We start from the raw sequence: 23,382 nt of genomic DNA on the forward strand, positions 1-23,382 counted from the left end.
TGTATATTTTGTCAAGAATTATAAAAAATTAAAAAGTAAACAGCGTTGTCTGCCTGTTATGTTAATTTGTCACAACTTGTGTATTTAAATTGTTAATTAAGACCTACATATTGTATTCTGAAACAGAAATGAAACGGAATTTACAAAAACATGAAAAGGAAAATAGGTTTTTTTTTAAACGGAAAACCACTGGGTCTATACTATCTTTACCTAAAAAAGAAAAGAAAAAAGAAATAGGCACCATCCGACTCCAAGATGGAATAATTAACAGAGGGCTGAATATGCTTTACTGTATCTGACAAACAAGGTTTACTTAGCTGTAACCAGACCCAGTACTTAAATAGAATTTAATTTTACATAACAAATTTGTTTAAAAATTAATCTTCTGTTTTGAAAACGTCTATTTCTGAAATAGCATCTAGACACTAGTTTGCAATATAAAGAAATTATTAATATAAAAACATTTCAAATGTAAAAAAATTATTCAGGCAATCACAGGTTATTCCAAAGCATCCCATCTTCAATAACCAACTTTTATAAATATTATTATTTGAACCCAGTTAGACTATAATATTAAAAAATAACTGTTACTTAAGGTATATTAGAGGTTGCATTGTTCGAAAAAAAAATGATAAAGCCACTAGCCTTGATAGTTTAATAAAGTTTTGGTTTATTACCCATTTGGGCAGTGAGATGTGGGTGAATATATTTTCTATCTTTCTCTCGGGAAAGATAGAAGCTATCTTTCCCCGCTGACGTCATGACGTTAGTTTGGTGATGTCATCGGTTTCCTTGACTGTCAAGTCTCTCGTTGATGAGATTGTACAAACAACAGTGAATGTTTAGATAAATAAATTTAAAATAACAATTAAACATGCTCAAAACTAATTTCTTTGTAGTTCATTCACTTCCCACTAGAAACATCAGTTATTTGCGAATGTGACCTCTCTTGCTTACATTTGATTTATGTATCTGCAGATAACTTTTGATGTTATTGCCTTTCTTTTGTGACGTCATCAGTTTCCTCAGACTTTCATGTCTTGTATATTATATAGTTTGTGTCATGTAAGAAGTTTAAAGTTTAAGTTTCTGAACTATTTACACTATGGGTAATAAATACAATAACCCAATCCATACTCGGAATTACGGATTATCGGTCTCTCGTGAAATTAATGTCAGTCACCCGTTAAAGCTTGTGACTGACATTAATTTCACTCGGGACAGATGATCCGTAATTCCTCTAACGTGTAAGTTATTGTCTATGTATTATGGAAATACAGTTAATAATTTCCACTAGACCAGACCAAAAATTCACTAGCTTGGACTGAAGGCGAGTGGATATGTAGAAAAAAACAAACATCTGTTAACTAATAACCTTAAATTAAAACATTTGTAGAAACAAAACAATTACTCACCAAGCCATGAGTCTCACCCGGACTTTTTCCCGGCTCGAACTTGAGTGCGAGTCCAAAGTCCGCAATGCAGGCAGACAAGTCACTTTTTATTAACACGTTTTTACTTTTGAAGTCCCTGTGCGCAACGGCCGGCTTGGCCTCCCTCCCCTTGCCCGCGGGTATCTCATCGTGCAGGTAGGCCAGACCAAGCGCCATGCTCTCTGCCATCTTGCACATCTCAGTCCATGTGACCGTGTTGCCCTTGAGGTAGTCGGCCAGCGATCCGAGCTCATGGAACTCCGTGATGAGCCACAGCTCGACGTTCAGATTGTCTCCCCTCTTCTCGACGGCGATGAAGTTGAGGATGTTGTCGTGCTTCATGTGGGCCAGGTTATAGATCTCCTGCTCCACACTCCACGAGTGCTTGTCCTGCAGGGGGAAGATCTTCACCGCCACGTAGTTCTCCCACAGCTGCGCCTTCCACACCGAGCCGAAGCGGCCAGCGGGCGCGAAGCTCTATCAGCTGCAGCGGGTACAGCGCAGTCTCGCTCGGTGTCGTCGGGATCGCCGGGTCTACCGTCGGCAAAGGCTCGTGACTGTTGTAGCTGCGCTGGTGCCGCCTCCACATCCAAAAGACCACCACGATGATGAATGCGAACCCGAACAGCGGGACAATCGAGTACATGACCGTCCGAATGAGCTGCGCGCCGCCTTGTTTACGAATTACGGTCGGCGTCGATGGGGTGGTGGTCGTCACGTGACTGACGCTGTAGTTGACGTGGCGATTACAAAACATCCCCTCGCAGCAGCAGAACTTGACGGATGCACGGTTGCTCTTCAACACGCATTCTTTCTGACCGACGCAGCTATCGCCCACCCAGCATCCCTTGAAGACGAACTTGATTCCGTCCGAGTTGTTCATCCACGACGCGTAGCACTGCTGCGGTAATTCCGACAGCCCCGTACAGTTCTCCACCGTGGGGCAGTGCTGGCGACTCGGGTCACACATGTGGTCATACTTCTCACACTGAATCGACTGCTGAGACACAGCATCGCCCACAGCTGTCGATTCACTTTTCCCAAAGAGAGGGGCTGAAGAAAAGAAGGAGAAAATTAATAGATATTAATACATTAAAATGAAAGAAAGAAATGTTTTATTTTACGACACACTCAACACATTTTATCTACGGTTATATGGCGTCAGACATGTGGTTAAGGACCACACAGATATTGAGAGGGGAAACCCGCTGCCGCCACTTCATGGGCTACTCTTTTCGATTAGCAGCAAGGGATCTTTTATATGCACCATCCCACAGACAGAGTAGTACATACCATGGCCTTTGATATATCAGTCATGGTGCACTGGCTGGAACGAGAAATAGACCAATGGGCCCACCGACGGGGATCGATCCCACACCGAACGTGCATCGAGCGAGCACTGTACCACTGGCTACGTCCAGCCCCACATTAGGGAATATTTTGTTTTCTAGTCAATTGAAAACTGATTCTTCAGTTTCTTTTTTTCCATTGCATTTGCACCTATCATTGGGGTGTGTGTGTGTGTGTGAACTTTTCTTGAATTAAATTAACAAGAGTACCAGTGAGGTACATGATAAGCCCATCAGGTGTTTGATGTGAAACCGTAGATATTAATAATTAATTTTTAACTATGCATCTGTATCAATCTGATTAAAAGTTCAGCTCTACTGGTTCTACTACCCTCTATGCATCTGTACCAGTCTGATCAAACAGTATGGTGCATGGACTATTGCCCCCAATGTCCAGGTGACATTTCATCTATAAATAACAATTTAAATATCGAACAATTACACTTCGCCTTTTATAGCGTTATTCGGGAGCATACAAATTCTAAAAATATTGGGCGAGACTATTTATGCAATAGGCGAACTTGTTGGTCTATTTCAACATTGAAAAAAGCAGGGGGAAAAGTGCAGTAATAAACTCTGGATTGTATACTAGTATACACAGATTATTTGGCTATACCATCACAGAGTTATTTTCGTCTTGAAACAAATTTTATATAAAAAATTTATATTGAAATTAAGTTTCCGGCATACTTTGTAATTCACCCGAATCATTTTGAATACCCTAGGCATTATCCCGAATGTTTTCGAATTCTTTTCAAATCACTGGCATGAATTTGCAAGTAAGGTTTTGATTGGTTGAATGAAAGGTCAACTGGACATGAGCTCCAATGGGCTGCTGTTAGATCCACATGTAATAGTGGAGCTCATTTTAATTAGATTGCATCTGTATGCAAGATATGGTCCGGACAAGGATTTACTATTATGTGCTGTAGACCGTGAAAAGTAGGTCACAGTGACCTAGTATTTGTACGTGACACACCACCATCCCAAGTTGTTCCTACACAGAGATGCCAACACTAGTTGGGGGGGTCATAGGAATCCAGGCCTTCAAAAATAGGAACACCCACCCCACCCCCCCCCCAAAATAGGACTGTTATCACTGATGGCTCAGGAGCGTGTTTCTCGACATTTTGGTGAAGTCAAGTTCAAGGCCGTACCCAGTCTGCAAACATTGGGGCTGTTCGGAAGACCGATTACTGATTTATTCTATATTCTATATCGCCATGCTTGCTATTCAGAATCCTAAAGTTTAAACAAGGAAGGAAACCAATCTACGATTGTTGACGGTGAAGAGGGGAAAAGTTCCATTTCTCCGGTGTTAACAACATCTGTGCCTTCCAAAATAAGATTCGACACCAAATACACGAAATGCTTTATAAAAATCGGAATTTCGAACAAGACAATCGTAATAGCGTAATCTATGTTTTAAATTCGTAATAATTCTGCCAAATTCTTAATGGTTGGCATCTCTGCCTACATGTGAGATTTAATGGTCATGTATGCAAGATATGGTCCATATAAGACAAAGCTAACCGACAGATGTATGGACAACACCATACCATAATACGACCCATCATAGACGGGTGTATAAACATGGTTCATACAGACCTGTTGAACAGAAATTCAAGTACTTTTCAAGTATATTTTTCAGTTTTTCAAGTAGTCTTTGGCACAATGTCACAAGCAGTTTAACACACACACATCACTAGTTAACTACAGCTGACTGTTTTTCAGCACACGACTGGTTACCCGTCTCGCTCATAAACCGGTTCAACTATTAGTAATGCACTGTTTCCAGTAGACAGCAGCCCAGTCTACTTTAATCTTCACACTGTGGTGCATATAGCAAGTGCAACAAGGACTTGTATGCCAGTCTATCTATATCGGCAGCAACACATATCACTTCCGGGTTTTGATTACGACAAATACCCGAGAAATACGTCAGCAAATACTTATTATTTTTTCCAGATTTTAATCAGTAAGAGAGACATTCTGCTTGTAAAAAAAACTCAAGTACATTTCGGCAATTTTCAAGTAGTTTTTAATGAAATTCCAGTACTTTTCCAGGACCTTTTCTGAATTTGCAAAATTCCAGTACTTTTCAAGTACTACGTCAAAATTCAAGGACTTTTCCAGGCCCGTGCGAACCCTGATAAAAAGTGAAAAAATTATGATACTGTGCTGACTTGCCATTTGCAACAGGAATGATAAAACATTTTTTCAAAACGTTTGGGGCTTAATTTAGCAGGTTTTTGTTAACTGCCATGCCACGTCATGATACTGTTACTGATTGTCAGTGAACAGAACATATGGTTAGGTTTCGAAAAATAGTATAAATGTCAACTTCCTCCAGCTCATCATTTACACAGCCTGGGTCAAACAGGCTTACAACACTTCACAGCAAAGTCGATTGCAGGTTCTATGATTTTTTAGGTTATTATTTTGTTATTTTTAATTACTAGTATACATGTACAGCAAACTATTATCTCTACCTGGGTGCTGGACGGCACAACACAAAATAACTGTTCTACAAATTAATTATGCAAGTGCAAAAAAGAGAACCGTTTGTTTTAAAGTTTGTGACAGCTGGTGATCATTTGAACATTAATTAGCAACTACTCTTTAACATCCCTTGAAATAAACTATTCAGCGTACAATAAGCCAAAACAAGTCAAGAACTGTCAGTCCGATTATAAAAAGTTTGGTTTGTTTAATGACACCACTAGAGCACATAGATTTATTAATCATCGGCTACTGGATGTCAAACTATTGGTAATTTTGACATATAGTCTTAGTGGAAATCCGGTACATTTTTCCATTAGTAGAAAGGGATCTTTTATATGTACCATCCGAGACAGGATAGCACATACCACAGCCTTCGATATACCAGTCGTGAGCCCACCAACGGGTTCAATCCAAGACCGACCACACATCAAGCCTGTGTTTTACAACTGGGCTACGTCCCACCCCTGATGAATTCAGGTTACCAGGTGGTTAAAACATAAAGCTGAGAAAGGTACATCGTTCTTGACACATTCTGGACAAACAAAAACAGACACACTTGGGTAAGTTGTTTTATTCAAATATACAATAAACAAACTGTTACAAACTAATAAAATTAAAACAGTGATGTCAGGGATATTTTGTTCTGTATCGCACTGCAATTCACTATGCAAGTTTCAAAGATCGCTACACAATTTTATAACATTAAACAGTAATTGCTATTGCAAATGATGACCCTGGATGTGATCTGATAAATTAAATTTGATAAATGTGTCATAATCTATATATGTTAGCAAACTCATATGTTGTGGTAATCTGTGCATGGGTTACCAAACATTGTTTATTTTACTACCTAGCATTTATAATCAATCAATTAGTAGGTTATGTTATTTCTCATCTATAACTGATTTAGTTACTGATACTAATCTAATTTTGAAATTTTAGCTACAAAGATGCTGATCAGAATGGCTTATGCTAAATGTGGGATAACTGATTTTACTAAAGGTGTGTATTAACCAAATGTCATTAAAATGGTGTTGGGGGTTCAAAAATTAAAAAAACATTACTTGCCACAGGGCATGTGCCAATCAGATATTCACTTGCCCCATATATTTTTCCACTTGCCCATACTTCTTCAGGTAACCAATTGTGTTACTCCTAATTTAATTTAATTTAATACAGTGCTTAATAATGTAATAATATTGAAAGTAATTGGTTTGATTGCACAAATAAAGGATTTTGCCAATAGGTTACAACACTTACTCAGGAAGTACTAAATGTATATGTCTGTCTAGTAGTATCCACCGTCTTCTCTATTTGTTGATTTAAATTTTAAATTTTAGTGTCCATTTGTTGATTTAAACTTTATTGTGTCGATATATGTCTTTGTGGCCGTGGATGTGGCAAGAACCCTTTCCACTTGTGAGCCATTCTTTTATGGCTGGCATTGGTTGAAAAATGTTTATGGATTTTGGCTCGTGTCATTTATTGTGAGTATATTATTCTCTGCCCCAAAACACTTCTCTGTTCATAGCTGAGAAAAGTCTCTTGCAAACAACCGTGGCCGGGCTCAAAGTAAACATGAGCTCTGTTAATGTTTTCAAATAGTGCATGATTGGTAAACAACAGAAGGGTAGGGGGTGTACATCGATTGCAGCCTTGTAGTTTTAATTTATTGAGCATAATTTATTTGTTAAAAACTATTAATAAAGCAGAATTTTTTTATTATATATATATTCATGTATGCTTAGAGGGCATCGCACCATCATGATTATGGCGTAAGGCTAATGAAATGTAACTTGTCATGATTATGGCGTAAGGCCAATGAAATGTAACTTGTCATGATTATGATGTAGGGCTGATAAAATCTAACTTCACCGTGCCCATTCATTTTACACAGACGTAGATTTACATTTGTAAAGTACTGAAAAACATTAAGTATGTTCTGCTATAAGGTTTATGATATCTAAACTAAAATATCTTGCAACGTTTACAAGAATACAGTTCATAATATTTATGCTTTGTTCAAGTGAACTCGGAAATTATAAACGTGCTTTACGCCCCCATTCATTTGCAAAGAGTAGATTCCAGAATCCACCGCATTAACGTCTAATATAATTTGAATATGACAATTTTTGCAAGGATTAAACATTTTGATTGCATTCACACGGCATGTATATTTTATTTTTATTTAAAATACACCTGCGAAGTCACAGTATTGTCTCAACACTCCATTATTTTTCAGTAATGGAGAGATGAAACCTACTTAACCTTCTGGGTACTGCAGGCGAGATACGCTGAACAAAATAAGAAACTTCTGCTAACTTTGCTTGAACATAACTTGATGAAAACAAACTGGGGGAATAATTGTCATATATGCGTTTAAAGAGTGTTCCATGATGCATAGTTTGGTGCAAAAATCATGGCCATAGGTCAACAGAAACTGGGAGACATTTTGACCAAGTGTGGTAGGGGTTAAAAATAAAAACACCCACTTAATAACGGGTATGACCACCTCTTGAATTGACCACTGCAGTGCATCGCAGGCGCATAGAATTGACTAAAGTGTTGATTTCTGCCTGTGGAATATTGTTCCATTCCTGAATGAGCGCTTGACGAAGTTCGTTGACGTTAGCGAGTGGGTTGGGACGACGCCTCAATCGTCTGTCCAGACTATCCCAGACATGCTCGATGGGGTTGAGATCAGGACTTTTAGCGGGCCAGTCATCAATGAAATCAATGTTATTTGTCCTAAGAAAATTTACAGTGTCTCTAGCTGTATGAGATGTGGCATTATCATGCTGAAAAATCGAGATGTTGGCATTGTTATGGAACAGAGGAATGACGTGATGAGTGAGAATGTCATTGCGGTAACGTTGAGCATTTAAATTGCCATCAATGACGACTAGTGGTGAACGATAACCATGGGCAATGGCTACCCAGACCATGACAGAACCCCCACCCCCGAAACGATCTCGTTCAAGAACACAACAGTCAGCATAGCGTTCATTTCTCCTACAGTAGACGCGCACCCTGCCAACACCACGTTGTAACGAAAATCTGGATTCATCCGAAAAGAGAATGGTACTCCAGCGTCGCCTCATCCAACGAGCGTGTACATGTGCCCAATTAACCCTACAAGCGCTATCATAATATAGGATATGTGGGCAACCAGTGCTGAATTAATTTCACACGAATAATAGAATTTAGAACATTGCTTTATATAAGCTGTAACTTTTAAATAAATACAAACTGATGGATAAAACTATTTGAAAATATGTTGTACATGTTGTGAATTTCATTGAGGTCGTTGCCCAATCAATTTTAGTCACATAATTTTATTTTACCTGTCCAGGTAAGCCAGGTATGTACTTTTTTTTCTATAAATTCATTAATAAAACTATCTTAACATTTCATTTCATTGTATATATCTGACCAAAACGCATGTGAATAAATACACTTGAAAATATGAAACAGTCTTTGTCTTATATAATATACCTTTGAACACCTGTGCAGGTAAGTTTTTCAAGAAACAACACAATTCTTCTGATGTCTTCGTACAACTGAATATACAGTCTCATTAATTCTTTGTTCATCAATGTTTTGAAACACCATAAAAAGAAATAACAATAACATATGTACACCACTGTACCCTACACACCTGTACAGGTATGTTTTAGTAAATCAACATGTTTACGTTTCTGGTTGTATGTTGACATTGTAGTTTTTCAAGGTGTGAAATCGCTTAAAACACTCCGGAACACACATAGGCTTTTCACAATCTGGGCACCAGAAACAGGTTTGCTTCCTTTTTATGTCATTTTCATATCTACATTTTTTAGCTGAATTGCAAACAACACAATCTCTTGCAGGGTGCTTTCGCTTTGTTCCACTAGCAGCTGGTATATAAGCCGGAAAATGTTGAGCTGTTAGTCAATCTGGGACGTCACCAGTAGGTTTTCTTCCACGATTAGTAGGTTTTGGAACATGTTCAGCAGAAGTTTCTTCCAAGTAGGAATTAGTAACAGAAAGTATGAAATCATGATGGTTCAGTGGTTTTGAACTGGATTTCTGATATTTAGTGTATAGGATACATGCATTTACTATACACAGGTCGAACAGGTAAAACAAGAGTTTCTTGTACCACTTCACAGATTTTCTAAGAGCACTGTAGTAAGTACTTATCTGATCTGACAGATCTACACCACCCATGTGTTTACAATATTCATAAATGCATGTTGGTTTACAAACAGGCAAGTGTGTTGCTCTGTCCGTTTTGCTCAATACGCTCACTTCTGCGGAGTGGATATTAGTTAGCATGACAACATCTCGTTTATCATGATACTGCATACATAATAAATTTCCATTTGTTCGGTAAATGATAACGCTTTGTTTGAGTTTGGGAATTTTTTTCTTCACGATACGGGTACACCTCGTCTGTTGCACATGCATAGGTGTTCCATAGTTCCAGTTCAATATATAATTCAGGTGAAGAATAATAATTATCCATATAAACATGGTGTCCCTTTTCTAGCAACCCACATCTGATCAACAAACCGAGAACTATTTTTGTAGTTTCACAATATTCTTCATCGATTTGTAGAGCCTCGCAAAGTTCTGTGATGTCTGATTTCCCAGTGTAAATTTCAAAACCCAGACAATACCCAGTCGGCTTCACATACCTGGTAAAATTTTATGCCAAATCTTTGAGGCTTAGCCGGGTTGTAAACCTTAAATCTTAATCTTCCTTTCCAGGGACATGTAGCCTCATCAAAACTGAGATTCTTTTCAGGGGAGTAAACTTCAGAAAACATATTCAACAGGTGTGATATAAAAGGTCTAACTTTGTACAAGGGGTCATTTGTTACAGGTGTGTCATTATTCACCATCTGTAAATTTGACAAGATAATTAAATATCTGTCCCGGCTCATGTGTTTTCCAAAAAATGGTGTCAATATACTGTCAGTGTTAGTACAATATTTATCAATGTCTGGCTTTTGCACCATCCCCATTATCAACGCAAGTGCAAAAAAACCTTTCATTTCAGAAGTTAACACAGGTAACCATTTATCATTTTATGTAATCTGCTATTTTCTTTTAGCATACAGTTTTGGATTTTCTGTTCAGCATATTGGTTTGTTTCTGTAACTAATAGCTTTAAAATCCCATCACTGAAAAACAGTTTAAAAAAGTCAATCGGGTTATCCTTTTCAATTGATGTGTTGAACGATGTTTTACCTGTAAAAGGTGTGCGAGTGTTGTATGCAACTTCACTGTTCATGTGCCACCCGTTTGACACATCCTCCATGTTTTCCGTATCATGAGTGGGTTTAAATGTATCCATATTAAGTATCGAGATCACTTTTGGAATATCGGACGCAATGAATCCCTCAAAGTCACCGTCATCGTCGTCATCGCTTGAATAAAAAAAAATCGCTGGAAGTCTGACGCCATTTTTAACAACTGTCAAACTTCCGAGCACTATCGAAGGAAATCCCCAACCTTGCCCCTTAGACTTTCGATAACATGTTACTACCGATTTCATTGGATATTTGAAACTAAGAACAACCAATCAACATTCGTTTTACAACATTCACAAGCCGGAAATTCCCCTGTTCACATGTACAAAACGTGCTTGCTGAAACATGACTATAGTCGCAACACGCACTGACATGTCGAACCATGCATGCACGTGCAAATTGAATTTCACGTTGTCGATGATTAACAGTGCAAAAATAATCAATAAAATTCATGAATCCTGATAATACAGCTCAAGGCTAATACTACCTATATAATTTCATTACCCAATGAATTCTTTAAATTAACACAACAAATACTATATGTACAAATCGGAAGTTTCTTTTTTTGTTCAGTATATATCGCCCGACGTCACGTCAGTCAACATACTGTATACTGTATACAGTGCATTCCTCAATTCATAGTTCCCGCCGTTTTGCACATGACACTCACCGAAAACAGAAATATAATAAAAGAAAAAAGAATTTTTTTTCAAAATGGTGGCTTTTGTTTTGATTTTTTTCAATTGAAAATACCTTGAAATTTTGAGTTCAAAAAGTGGTTTTCGGCAAGTATTTTTGCTTGACAACAATGGCAGCACGTCGTGGTCATTTTCAGGGATCAATAGCTCAGTTAGCTGATTGTGACAGCTAATTTGATAAAAAAAAATCACCAAATATTGCAAAAATAATAAAAATTACAAAAAGCCCATAAAAATAATACTTACCGATTCATATGTGAACTTTATTTCATGTATTTATAAAATATTTAAATGAATATATGTGAGTAAAAATTATAAACTTGTATCCACTCAACATAGTTTTTGTTAAAAATTAATCCAGTAGTCTAAAGGTTAATTAACCCACCAAAATCATTGGTGTTAATTTCGAATGCCAGACAACTCGGACCCATGGACAACTCGGCCCAGACAACTCGGCCCACGTCGAGACAGCTCGGCCCAGAGTTCTGAGACAACTCGGCCCACCGCAAGACAACTCGGCCCGGAGTCCAGAGACGACTCGGCACATGCACAATATTGTCTATTGTTGAAAAATATTGTTGAACAAGTATTGTTTTTTAAATTAAAGTATTCTCACAGAAATAAAAGAGTGTGTTTTTTGTTAGTTTTGAATTAGTCTCACCTTAACATAAACGTCCCGAAACGAAGTGTCATGTCGGAGGGATAAATTGCTGATCCATTTATCTTTGAAGATAGTTTCCGCTGTTCGAATAATTTGTTTTTGTTCTACAATCAGTGACCTAAACATTGGAGATGATCCCAGAAAAAACATGCAAAGTTATTTATCGTTGTAACAACACTCGCGGATATAGCCTCCTGACTTCCTGCTTTTAAGAATTAATTCCAATTGGTGAGCATGATGCCATTTTCAAATAATGTATATAACCGTCCGAATTATTGGACTTATCACTTTCTAATATCACTTTCCAACAAAATGCCGACATATCCGTGTTCCTTTTGTTCCAATGAAGTTCGACCCAGACAACATGCATTACGCTGCGACGTTTGTTCACGATGGCAACACCGCACCTGTAATACTGGTGAGTATATATTATGTCGCGAAATTAATACGCACGCACTATTTTCCACTTTGCTTAAAGTAATGTCTAGATTTTCTAGTAAACCATAAAGGAAAACACAAACAAAATACAGTCATAATTCAATTTATTGAAAGTTGTATTATAATGTTTTAAAAGGTAACACCACTATAGACTATGTGGACCGCAACTGGAGAAAGGAATACAAATAAAAATAAGAAAATCATTTAAAAGGTGATATTTGCCGAATAGTGCTGAAAATAAATAAATCATATTGTCATTTGTATATTTTTTATATTGAATCCTAAGTGCGAAACGATAAACATATATACCAGCTGTCCTTGATGGCGACTAATCGTTAATTATTTTATGTAACTTCAATCGATGGCGACTAATCGTTTATTCTTTCATCTACCAAAGGGTGTTAACAGTTAACACATGAAGCTGTGAGTTGTGATTCTAATACAGGTGAGGCGGGTAGGGCCTAATCCCCTTGATGTAGGATAACAGAATATTGATTTACAGACAGTAACAATTACAGTGAGCTGTCTTTATCCACTTTTTTTCTGTTTATTTGTTTTATATTGCTTGCGATATGTGATATTTGTAGTACAATATTTGAGTATTTGGGTAACGTATTACCGTAAAATTTAAAAGTGACTGTTATTTTATGTTTAAGAAAAATAAAAATGGTAATAATTTTAATAATGCAGGAATCACTCAAGAGGATTACCGGCTGATGGTAAGGGATGCCACAGAAATTGATTGGACCTGTGCACAGTGCACAGTTATCAACCAAACAGATGCAGATGATGAGGGAAATTCTTTCAATGTGACGGCCGACTTCGACATCCCTCAGCGTATAGAGGAAAGGTAAGCATAAAGTGTTGTAATAGGTCCTTAATAAATCATAAAATAACATAATAATGGTATCAGCGATAAACTTAGTATTAGGAATAACACATTTCACGTATTCACGTACCGTTATATGTAGTATATTCATGACATTCCTGCTTTCATTTATAGGTCAATTGTGGAGGAACCCCCCCAGGAGCAGGCCGCCACAGCTGATGATGAACTACACTATCAAATTCTTGATGCGGTTTCTCAACGAGGGAAACGAAAATTAGTCAACAACGGTTACTCGTATACCGTTAAGGTATACTATTTCGCAAATACTATACAGTTAATCGGAACAAATATTATTAATTATTGTTTTATGTTTAGTGTATTTATTATTAATTATTATTAATTATTATTATTAATAATTATTCTTTCTTGCAGAGACAACGTGGCGATGGTACAACGTGGCGTTGTTCCGTGAGGAACAGCAAGATGACGTGCCCAGCCACTGTTCAGCAGACCGGCGACACCTTCGTCAACGGAACCAGGGCACACGTCCACGGACCGGAGGGCGGCATCCAGACAACGCTTGCCGTCAAAGCGAAGGTAACGATAATAAGAATGGTACATAATATATATATAATAGAATATAACAATAAGAATGGTACACAATAATAATGATATATATAATGGAATATAACATAACAATAATAATTTTGTTTATTTTGAAGATCAAGGAAACTGCTAAAACTGACGTTTTCCAGCCGGCGAGCGCCATCGTTGAGGGCGTCATTATTGACGACCTCGATGTACAGCAGACCTGGGATGCACTACCTGGACCCAGCAGCCTTGCCCGTATGGCAAACCGTGTGCGTGCCAAGTTGAGACCAGCAGAGCCACGTGACTTGCTCTTTGAGGTAATTTAAATAAGTATTAATATAATATTAATATAAGTGTTAATATAAAAATAAATGAAAATCTAAAAATAGATGCTCTAAAACATTAAACACTTATTTGATCTATTATTATAGTTGGATGCAGATAATAATGTCTCTACATGTAATTACAGATCGCTGAGAACTTCATACCAGCAGACTTCTTACGGGCCGACGTCCGGGTAAACACACATAGACACATAGTGTTCGCGACGGAGAGACAGCTGACTACTGGTCAACGCAAGGAGATGGTACCTGGACGGTACCTTCAAGGTGGTGAAGGATCCCTTTGTACAGCTTTTTTCGATACATGCTTTCATGAGGCATGACGACGCCACGAAGCAGGTGCCACTTGCCTTTGTCTTCATGTCGCGGCGAAAGAGTAAAGACTACAGAGCCGTAAGTTGTATTTCATGTATTTTGATGGAAAAAAAACAAACTTATGGCTTGCATTTAATAATCATATATACACTTAGTGGTGATTCTCTGTAATAATGTGTGTTGTGTTTCCAGGTCTTCCGCGCCATCGACGATCTCCTGCCACAACGAGCAGCAGTACTTGAATTCGTAGCAGACTTTGAGACAGGTATTTATTTTATTTTATTAAAGTATCCTATAGATATAGACACGTGACTATGCGAATATGTGGATCTTTAAACTTATTATTATATTTGTGTTTGACAGGGATGTGGAAGGGGATCCGGGAAGTATATCCTGGCTTGCCAATCAAGGGGTGCTGCTTCCATTGGAACCAGGCTGTCTGGAGGAAGGTGCAGGAGCTCGGACTTGCACAACAATACCTAAATGACGACGGCACGTGCAAATTCATAAAGAAGATCTTCGCCCTCCCGTTCCTTCCTGCAGAACACGTGGAAGCAGCCTTCGACGGTCTGAGAAGAGCAACCCAAGTTCCAGGACTGGTGACCCTCTTGGATTACGTTGACCGCACATGGATGAGGAGCAGCGTGTGGTCAGTGGACGCCTGGTCAGTTTTTAACCAGAGTGTGAGGACGAACAACGATGTGGAGGGCTGGCATCACAGACTGAACCATCGTGCCCTCGGAACAGCCCCCCCCTTTTACAAGCTGATCCCAATGCTGCACAACGAGGCCAGGCTGATTCCGCTGATATGCCGGTTCGTGTCGGAGAGGAAGATGCGACGGCGACAGAGGAAGGCCTTTGTAGATGTACAGGGCAAAATCTTTCAACTGTGGGGACGGTACACAGCTGGTGGCGTGTCGACGTCTAGATTTTTATCAGCCTGTGGGAAACTCTACGCCCCTGTTGCCCACTGACTTTTATCACATCTTTCTATGTTCTTTTGGTGATTCTGTATTATAAAATATATGTAGGTGGTCGAATAAAAAATGTACTTTCTCGTTCTGCTTCCTGGTTTTTTTTATGTACTCTTGCATGTAGCACGTTGCGGCAGTCATTTTGATGTAACAGAAATTGGTCTGCACATGTCGTAATTTTACTGCTTTGGCATATAAATACTGTATTGATTGAGAAATACTAGGATAAACTGTTCAATTCTGCTACTTGAAAATCTGATTTCGACATATAGCCGCTTTCCTCAAGTATCAATGAACCCGTATCAATAACTCGGGGCCGAGTTGTCTCGGACAACTCGGCCTCGGGGCCGAGTTGTCTGGGCCGAGTTGTCCATGGGTCCGAGTTGTCTGGTCCCCTTAATTTCCATACTAACATATATTCACATAAAATTATGACTCAGTGGTGCATTTTAAGTAGGGGAATATCATCTAACTTTTCATTCCTGAAAAATAATGGGACTCGTCTCTGACATTCTCCTATACATAAGCTGTAAAGCGTATTGGACGATATTTCCAAGTCTGAAGATCGAACCGATTACTTGTATGAATTCAAACATTCAGTGGAGGAAATTACTGATCTTAGTCGATAGTAAAAGGGGAATAACTCTAAAGTTGTTATTGAACTTTTCAACACATTGTTTTCCGTTTTGGTGTTAACGCATTGGCAAGAGTTCCGATCGTTCCAGCATTTAGGGTTAGTTCTCCTTAGAGCTATGCAAATGCTTGAATGATCGGAACTCTTTCCAAAGGTTTTACCGAGATTTGTAACAAAATTAAAAAAGTTTTAGGTGTTTAACATTAGTCACCTGTCATCGGGCATATGCAGTTAACATAATCATGATAATGACTTGCCCCGCATGAAAATTCCACTTGGCACGGGCGTCGGGATTTTGAACCCCTGGGTGTCAATAAGACGTTTTAGCACCTTCATTATTATTTTTTTTACAAAAAACATAGCTACAAATTATGTTATTTAATTTTTCTGTTGTTACAGTAAGCTTTGTCATCTGTGAAAATAGGGTAGCACTTTCTTTTGGCATTAAAGAACATTATAAATACTCATAAATAGTTATGGTTAGGGTTAGTGACAGTGCCAAAGGAAAGTCCTTCCTCATATTTTTTTTTTCCACAGCATTATTTTTTACTGCGATAATTTTCGTAAATGCCATTGCAAGGGTGTACTGTTTAATGAAAAGGTTATACAAGTAAAAGGTTACACAAGTAAAATGCAACGCGTTTCGATCCCTTGAGAATTTGTAATCCGTAAACAAATACAGATACTCTATAATTGCAGTTTGCTAGTCGCTAAGAAAGCGGACAATTAACATGTCTGCATTAGCACCGTGTACGTATGACACACTTACCTGCTAAATGAATCACAAGTGCAGTGAGCAGCAAGCTCCAAACTGACCCAAGACCCACTGCCATGACCTGGCCGGAGAAGATTCTGCGCCAAATAAATCAATCTGCCTGCTTAAGTGTTCAAAGTCAGCAATCGTCTTTTGATCCCTGCCATGAGGTGGCAACCACCACTTTGTATATTAGGTGGTCAAAATGCATAAAACATGCAAATCTGCTCAATCAAAACAACATTGATGACACAATATGGCCGCCTGATCTTCACCTTTTAGCTAACCCGGATGTAAGTGTAAACGACAACATGTCGCAGTTATGAATGCGTTCATTGGTTAATCGACCAACCTCCTAATACTGGAGGTGATCGATGAAATCTAGATTATATTAAAATAAAAGAAGGATAAAACATATATAAATAAGCTTGGATAATTACATGTGTATATGTTTATGAATACCATTGTCAAATAAAATGACAAAAGCTAAACGTGCAAGCACACCAAGTTAAATTGTTCTATGGTGTTCGCCAGTTTTAACCAATGAAAACTTGTCTTCTTTTGCCACACTACTGGTCATTCTTCCAAAGAGCAAAAGCTAAATAAGAGATACATTTATCGAGCGTTCATCAACATGAAAAGAAATAAAATAATTAAACTGTGAACACGTAGATTGCATTTATGTTTTAATAAAAAAAATCTATATACAAGGTGACTGTCATTGTTTTTGTACACATCTAGTACTTGGCGGTATGATAAACAATGTCCTTCGCGGAACAACTATGCTTGATCGGGTCAAGCTATTGGGTCAAAATGACGTTACAGATCAGCTACTAATATTAGAATTCCTGTTGTATCCCCGTCATTTGATTGGCTGTAGATTATGAGAGTTTCTAAAATTAAACTCAGGTATTGCACCATATATACGCAAGCCGCAACAAGAAAAATCAGTTTAGAGAGAGTACATCGAGCGGAGGAGTCAAGCACAGTCAAGCAGGTATTTCAGTATTAAATAAATAAAAAAAAGGGCATAAACAAAAGTAATTAATAAATAATAATAACAAACATTTTACAAGTAAAACTAGTTTCATGGTAATTTAAAACATGCGTTGTCAATTTCAGGACAGAGGAGGCACCGGGGCTCTACGCCTAGCGAGAAATAAAACCAGTCATAGAAACCAAAGACGACATTACTACGTCGACTTTCATCTCGCAAATCATGGATTTATTTGATACGGATGCCCAAGGATTGGTGACATTGGACGAAGAGCTTGCCTGTGTCCCCACTGGCTCCTCCCCCAGTCCCAACTGTATCCCCGACACGTTGGACGATTTGGTCAACTGGCTGGACATCAAACCAAGCATAACGTTTGACCAGGACGTCCAACTCTTCACAACGTTTGGAACAGAAGACAAGTGGCCTATTTAACGAAGGTGCGCATAAACTATTCAATTTTAATATTGTCAAAACAAATGTTTGGGTTGGTTTGGGTTCTTTTACTGTTTATATTGTTGAATTTATTAATGTATTATAACATTCTAAATACGTGTAAATGTAAGAAATAAATGACAAGTATATGATACATTTTATATGTCACAAGCATATATAATATACACGTTTCTCTCACGCCTTATAAAAACCTTTTCAAACCGCCGGTATGTTTTGTTGACCTGTCGCTATCGGTAATCACGTGACATTCGTATGTTTCTATTAAACATTCCAATACGCCCAATCAGCATAAACGATTGTGCCTTGCACAAGTATTTCATCATTCACGTCGTGTGTTGACAGTGTTGTGCAAATCGGCGGTTAACCAATATTGACAACAGTTGGCATCTATCATTCTATGATTTAATAAAGTTTTTACTTTTTGTTGTTTGTGAAGAGACCATAATTAAAGGGCAAATAATTTGGGTTATTTATTTATTTATTTATTTATTTGATCCACCTAATTCTTTTCTTCCTTTTTTCTCCCTAATTTTTGCAATGCACACATTTATTTTAAAACTTATAATAATTGTTTAAATATATTGATATATTATAATCTATCTCTCTCTCTCTCACTCTCACTCTCACTCTCACACTTTAATTATTTGAAAATTTAACACTTAAAATAATTTGTAATTTTATGATTTAAGTCTTTCCCTACTCCCTAAAAACGGAACAGAGAGACACCACAGGATACTGGTCAAAATGCACTCTGCACTTTCCTTTCCTGACTTTAGCCTAACCAATATATTTTGCTTGTAGGTTTAGCTGGTGACGACAGGCTTGGCGTTATCAGCGATACGAAACCATTGGCCGGGGATCTACTGACTGCCATTGACAGCGGGAATGACGTCGTTCCGATGTGGGGTCTGGACGACATTTCCCTTGGTGACATGTTGGGATCCAACATCGACCCCATGGGTGAGGCGAGCCTGGACAGCTTTGTGGATCTGTCCACTTACCTGATGGAGGTGATTACTAGTAACATAAATTTACATGAACATACATAAATTAACATAACTATCAGGGCTACCTCTAGGTCAGCAGAAATTTTTGCCAAATTATCAATTAAACTAAAAAAATTACAAAACGCCAGAAAATGTTGGCAAATTATCAAACTTCCAAATTTTATAGGTAGCCAATTTTTTTTTTTAAATATTGATTAATGCATGAAATTCTTTCACCGACATGTTCTCCAAATAATATAATGTTCTTTTAAGTCAGCTGCTTTTATTTAATTTATTTATTTATTTGTTACTACTAAGCTAAATTTTTATCATTTTTGAACTTTTGTAGAACACAGTCGGTGCCACAAGTGACGTTGGTGATGTTGACATACAGTCGGTAACAACATCATCTCAGAAACGATCATTTGGGGAAATAGAAACGGTCGAGCTAGTCGACGTGGAGGACGAAGTCGTCATGGAAACGACCTCTGACCACGACTACGTCTCGAAGAGGTTGCGACTGTCCTCTCCATCCGAGTCGAGCGACGACTATGCAGGTTCCGTGAAAATGGAACCCGCGTCGACTGTTGCCATGGAAACTAAAGCGTTCACCGTGCCGGTGACGCCCGAGATGAAATACCGCCAACGTCGCAACAAAAACAACGTGGCGTCGCGCAGGTCACGCGAGACCAGGAAACAGAAATACAGCGAGATGGATGTCGTGGCCGAACAACTGAAGGTTGACAATGAGAAACTGAAGGTCAGGATTGTCGAGCTGGAGAAACTGGCGAAGGAGATGAAGAACATCCTGGTCTCCAAATTGGTAGGGAAGTAAAAAGACAAACAAACCATGACTGATCTCTCCAAGGGAGGGGACCAGGGGGACCTGTCCCTCCCTCTAAAAAATTAAACTTAAAGTGCCCCTTTTTGAAGAATTTATTTAGTTTTCATTGAAGTGCCCTTTTCAGGGAGTTGCTCCATGTACCCTTTTGCCCTTGGTCCCTTCCCTAAAATGTTTCCTAGGTCCACCCTTGTTCTCAATCCGTGTTTTCCTTTGTGCAGCTGTGTGTTTGCCTAGTGTTGTTAACATCCCTTTCTTTGGGGTGGTCTTTATGAATAGAAATGAAACCATTAATATCATTATTATGACTGTAAAAAGGTACTGGTTGTAACAGTAATTCCTTTTTAGTTGGTAAAATGAATTTTGTTACTCCTTACTTTTCAAATAAATAGTCGTATACATATAGGCCTATATAAGTAACTGGGGTGGGGAGTTGTATAATATATTAATTAAATTTCTATTGAGGGATATATATATTAGATAGGGCCTAAATATATTATTTAAAAAAAAATGTTTTGTAAAATTGTTATTATTATTAACACTATCATAATTATTTTTGCTTATTTTCAAAGAGGGCCACTCATATATATATATACATATACATATACATATACATACACATATGTAGATTAAAAGAAAAATGTTTTATGGATGATCTATCTAGGGATTATTTGCTCTATATTAATGAGTACAAGGTGTTAGGTAAGGATGTATTATTACTTTTATTAGCCGACTGCACAAAGGAAAAACTGGTGGGAATATTAACGATATTTCATCTCGGAAGACAGATGTAATACTAGTATAGATTAAAGGAAAAAAAGAAAATGAAGTTGTTTTATGTATGAAACTGACTGGTAGAAATCCATCTATGTTAGAACAGGACTCTGAAAATTGACAGCTTGTGGAATCCATTTATGTGTTACCTCAAAAACCTCTTGGGTAACGTGTTTTTGTGTAACCCATTATAATCATGTGGAGACTGCCCTAAATATAACGATGGAACGTAAAATGGGTTACACAAAACTAAATTTGCACATGCGAGGGCCACAATTTTTAGAGGCAGGAGCAGATTCAGGGATTTGTGAAAGAGGGGGACACTGGTGTGAGGGTGAAGTGCGAACACCAGAATGCCAAAGGGTCGAGCCCCAACATAGGCCAGAGCATGGAAAGGGGTGTTTGAACAGTTTTTTTTTTTTTTTAAAGGGGGGTGCATGCTCCTCCGCTCTCCCCCTGGATCCGCACCTGAGAGACCTTATTAGTAGTAGCACATACATATTGATTTGAAATCTGTAACATTTTAATGTCAATCTCCTCATCGAAGAGTTCTGATCATAATGTCAGCTCTGATGGGGAGATCAGACAAAATGTGCAGTGTTTGACTTTATTCTTTTTTGATATGTCAAAAAAAAGTATAAATTTTAGTAAAATGTTAAAAAAAAATACAAAATAGAAAAATGGGGGAAAAAATCCTTGTATATGTTTTAGGATTTTCCCTTTAAGGATTTTCCCTTTAAGGATTTTCCCTTTAATGTTTTCATCATTTGCCATTTGCTGCATATTTAAACTGCTCAAGCGTTTAGATGGACTGTCTACTTGTTTTGATTCAGAAGAACTTTGTTTCACAGTTTACGTTATCTTTTGTTGTTATTATATACAATTGTACGTAAAAAGAAATTTTTAACGAAAAAGATAATTTAATATATGAATTCTGAAGTTTTAGTGCTTAGAAATATTTATCAATTAGAACAATATTTTTTCTTTTACAAACATACCTAAAATTACTGATATGAACATTTTCAGAGCTAGCTCTGGCACTTCGCCAAATTTGCAAATTTCAATTTTCAAAAACAACCGGCAAATTTTATTTTCATTTGGCCAAACAACTTCATGTAATAATTGATATTTTGATACAAAAGAACTGAGTTTCTGCAATTTTTGAAGTTTAATAGATAATTTGGCAAAATTTTCTGCTGACCCAGAGTTAGTCCTGATTTTTATTATTTTATTTTATTTTATTTTATTTTATTTTATTTTATTTCTTTATTTTATTTTATTTCTGAACTTTTTGGGGGATGGGTGTAATAAACACTTTCACTTTTTAAAAGGAGTGGATTTTCATTAATTAAATCTTGCATTCAGAAGTAAAATTTTAAGCAAGATTTTATTTGCCATCATTTAAAAAAAAAATTAACGATTTTACTTCCCATTCTCATTCTTCCAAAATTTCGGCTGACAGTTTTAAAAATAAATCTGAAATTTTTAATTAAAAACTATAATTATCATTATTTTATTTAGTATTCTAAATATTTTAATACACTGTGTGGTGAAATGGTTTTTTTTCTAGATGCTCAGTGTTTTATTTTTAAATTTACAAAGGTTATCTTTAACACGACTGTCAGAGAAATTGCACAACCTTTGGTCACCAAGGGTAACACGGGTGTGAACAGACTGGAACCTTGAAAACATTCCATTATCAAATTCCATTAATTTTGCCTTAATATGAACTTAACTTGCAACTTTATTAACTTGCAATAAAATCTTAATAAATCATATATAGGGAGAGCTCTGCTACTCACCAAATTTGCTAATTGCAAATTTTAAAACCAGTAAATTTGATTTTAATTTGGCAAAAATTATTATTTACCAATTGATATTTTGTTGAAAACTAGTTATATGTTTTGCATTTTTGTTTAGATAATTTGGTGGTATTTTTTGATCATCTAGATTTAAATATACATAATGAAAGTTTTGTTTTGAAGGTTTTAGGTGAACGCAAACATTTTAATATGCTTTGTTATAATAACAAGATGTACATTAAGCATGTACAAAACTTTTCATCTTCTCATGATCATCCTATTGAAATACTTTTTTTGAGCATCTCATACTTAATTTAATTTACATAATAAATTTGTGCATGTATATTCAAAAGATTTTCCTTTTTCTTTTTATAATGGAAATGGCAAATTTTTATTTGTTATTTTTCAATCATATTAAAACATTGTTTATTGTAAAAAAGAAAGTGTTTTTATTTACATCATGTGTCAGTGTTTCTTTGTGCCATTCATAATATATTTACTTACTAATGATTTTCTTACTTTTCTATATTGTACATTTTGTACCATTGTGTTTATTACATGTACTAATCCGTAATATTCAAAAACCTTTAAAAAGTACATTATATCGTTCAAATTGAGAATCACATTGCAGTCATTGAGGAATATTGACATCCAAAAGAAACTTTACATACATAAAATTTTAATAATTTGATAAATATTGTTGCCAATTG

At 37.0% G+C, this 23,382-nt stretch overlaps 3 protein-coding genes and 1 long non-coding RNA gene across 4 annotated transcripts in view; 3 read left to right on the forward strand and 1 right to left on the reverse strand.

Moving 5' to 3' along the window:
• LOC121385400 (activin receptor type-2B-like) overlaps positions 1-17,088 on the reverse strand; it is a 35,612-nt gene extending 18,524 nt beyond the window's left edge. The window contains 3 exon segments of the mRNA XM_041516070.1: positions 1,416-1,895; positions 1,897-2,486; positions 16,835-17,088. Coding sequence (XP_041372004.1) covers positions 1,416-1,895; positions 1,897-2,486; positions 16,835-16,898 — 1,134 coding nt within the window. The 5' untranslated portion in view covers positions 16,899-17,088.
• Positions 12,913-14,028, forward strand: LOC121385402. Its single transcript, XR_005959536.1, has 3 exons — positions 12,913-13,231; positions 13,643-13,807; positions 13,933-14,028. It is a non-coding gene; the product is annotated as an uncharacterized LOC121385402 (long non-coding RNA).
• LOC121385401 lies at positions 14,469-15,776 on the forward strand. The gene is made up of 3 exons (XM_041516071.1): positions 14,469-14,535; positions 14,650-14,722; positions 14,821-15,776. Exons 1-3 carry the CDS (start codon positions 14,503-14,505, stop codon positions 15,429-15,431), a joined length of 717 nt encoding a protein of 238 aa, XP_041372005.1. The 5' UTR covers positions 14,469-14,502; the 3' UTR covers positions 15,432-15,776.
• Positions 17,089-17,693: 605 nt separating the features above from the next.
• On the forward strand, positions 17,694-22,020 carry LOC121384978 (cell death specification protein 2-like). The gene is made up of 4 exons (XM_041515486.1): positions 17,694-17,816; positions 17,942-18,253; positions 19,071-19,279; positions 19,605-22,020. Exons 3-4 carry the CDS (start codon positions 19,169-19,171, stop codon positions 20,088-20,090), a joined length of 597 nt encoding a protein of 198 aa, XP_041371420.1. The 5' UTR covers positions 17,694-17,816; positions 17,942-18,253; positions 19,071-19,168; the 3' UTR covers positions 20,091-22,020.
• Positions 22,021-23,382: the final 1,362 nt, after the last annotated feature.

The sequence above is a fragment of the Gigantopelta aegis genome, chromosome 11, assembly GCF_016097555.1.
Source record: "Gigantopelta aegis isolate Gae_Host chromosome 11, Gae_host_genome, whole genome shotgun sequence".
NCBI classification, from domain to species: domain Eukaryota; kingdom Metazoa; phylum Mollusca; class Gastropoda; order Neomphalida; family Peltospiridae; genus Gigantopelta; species Gigantopelta aegis.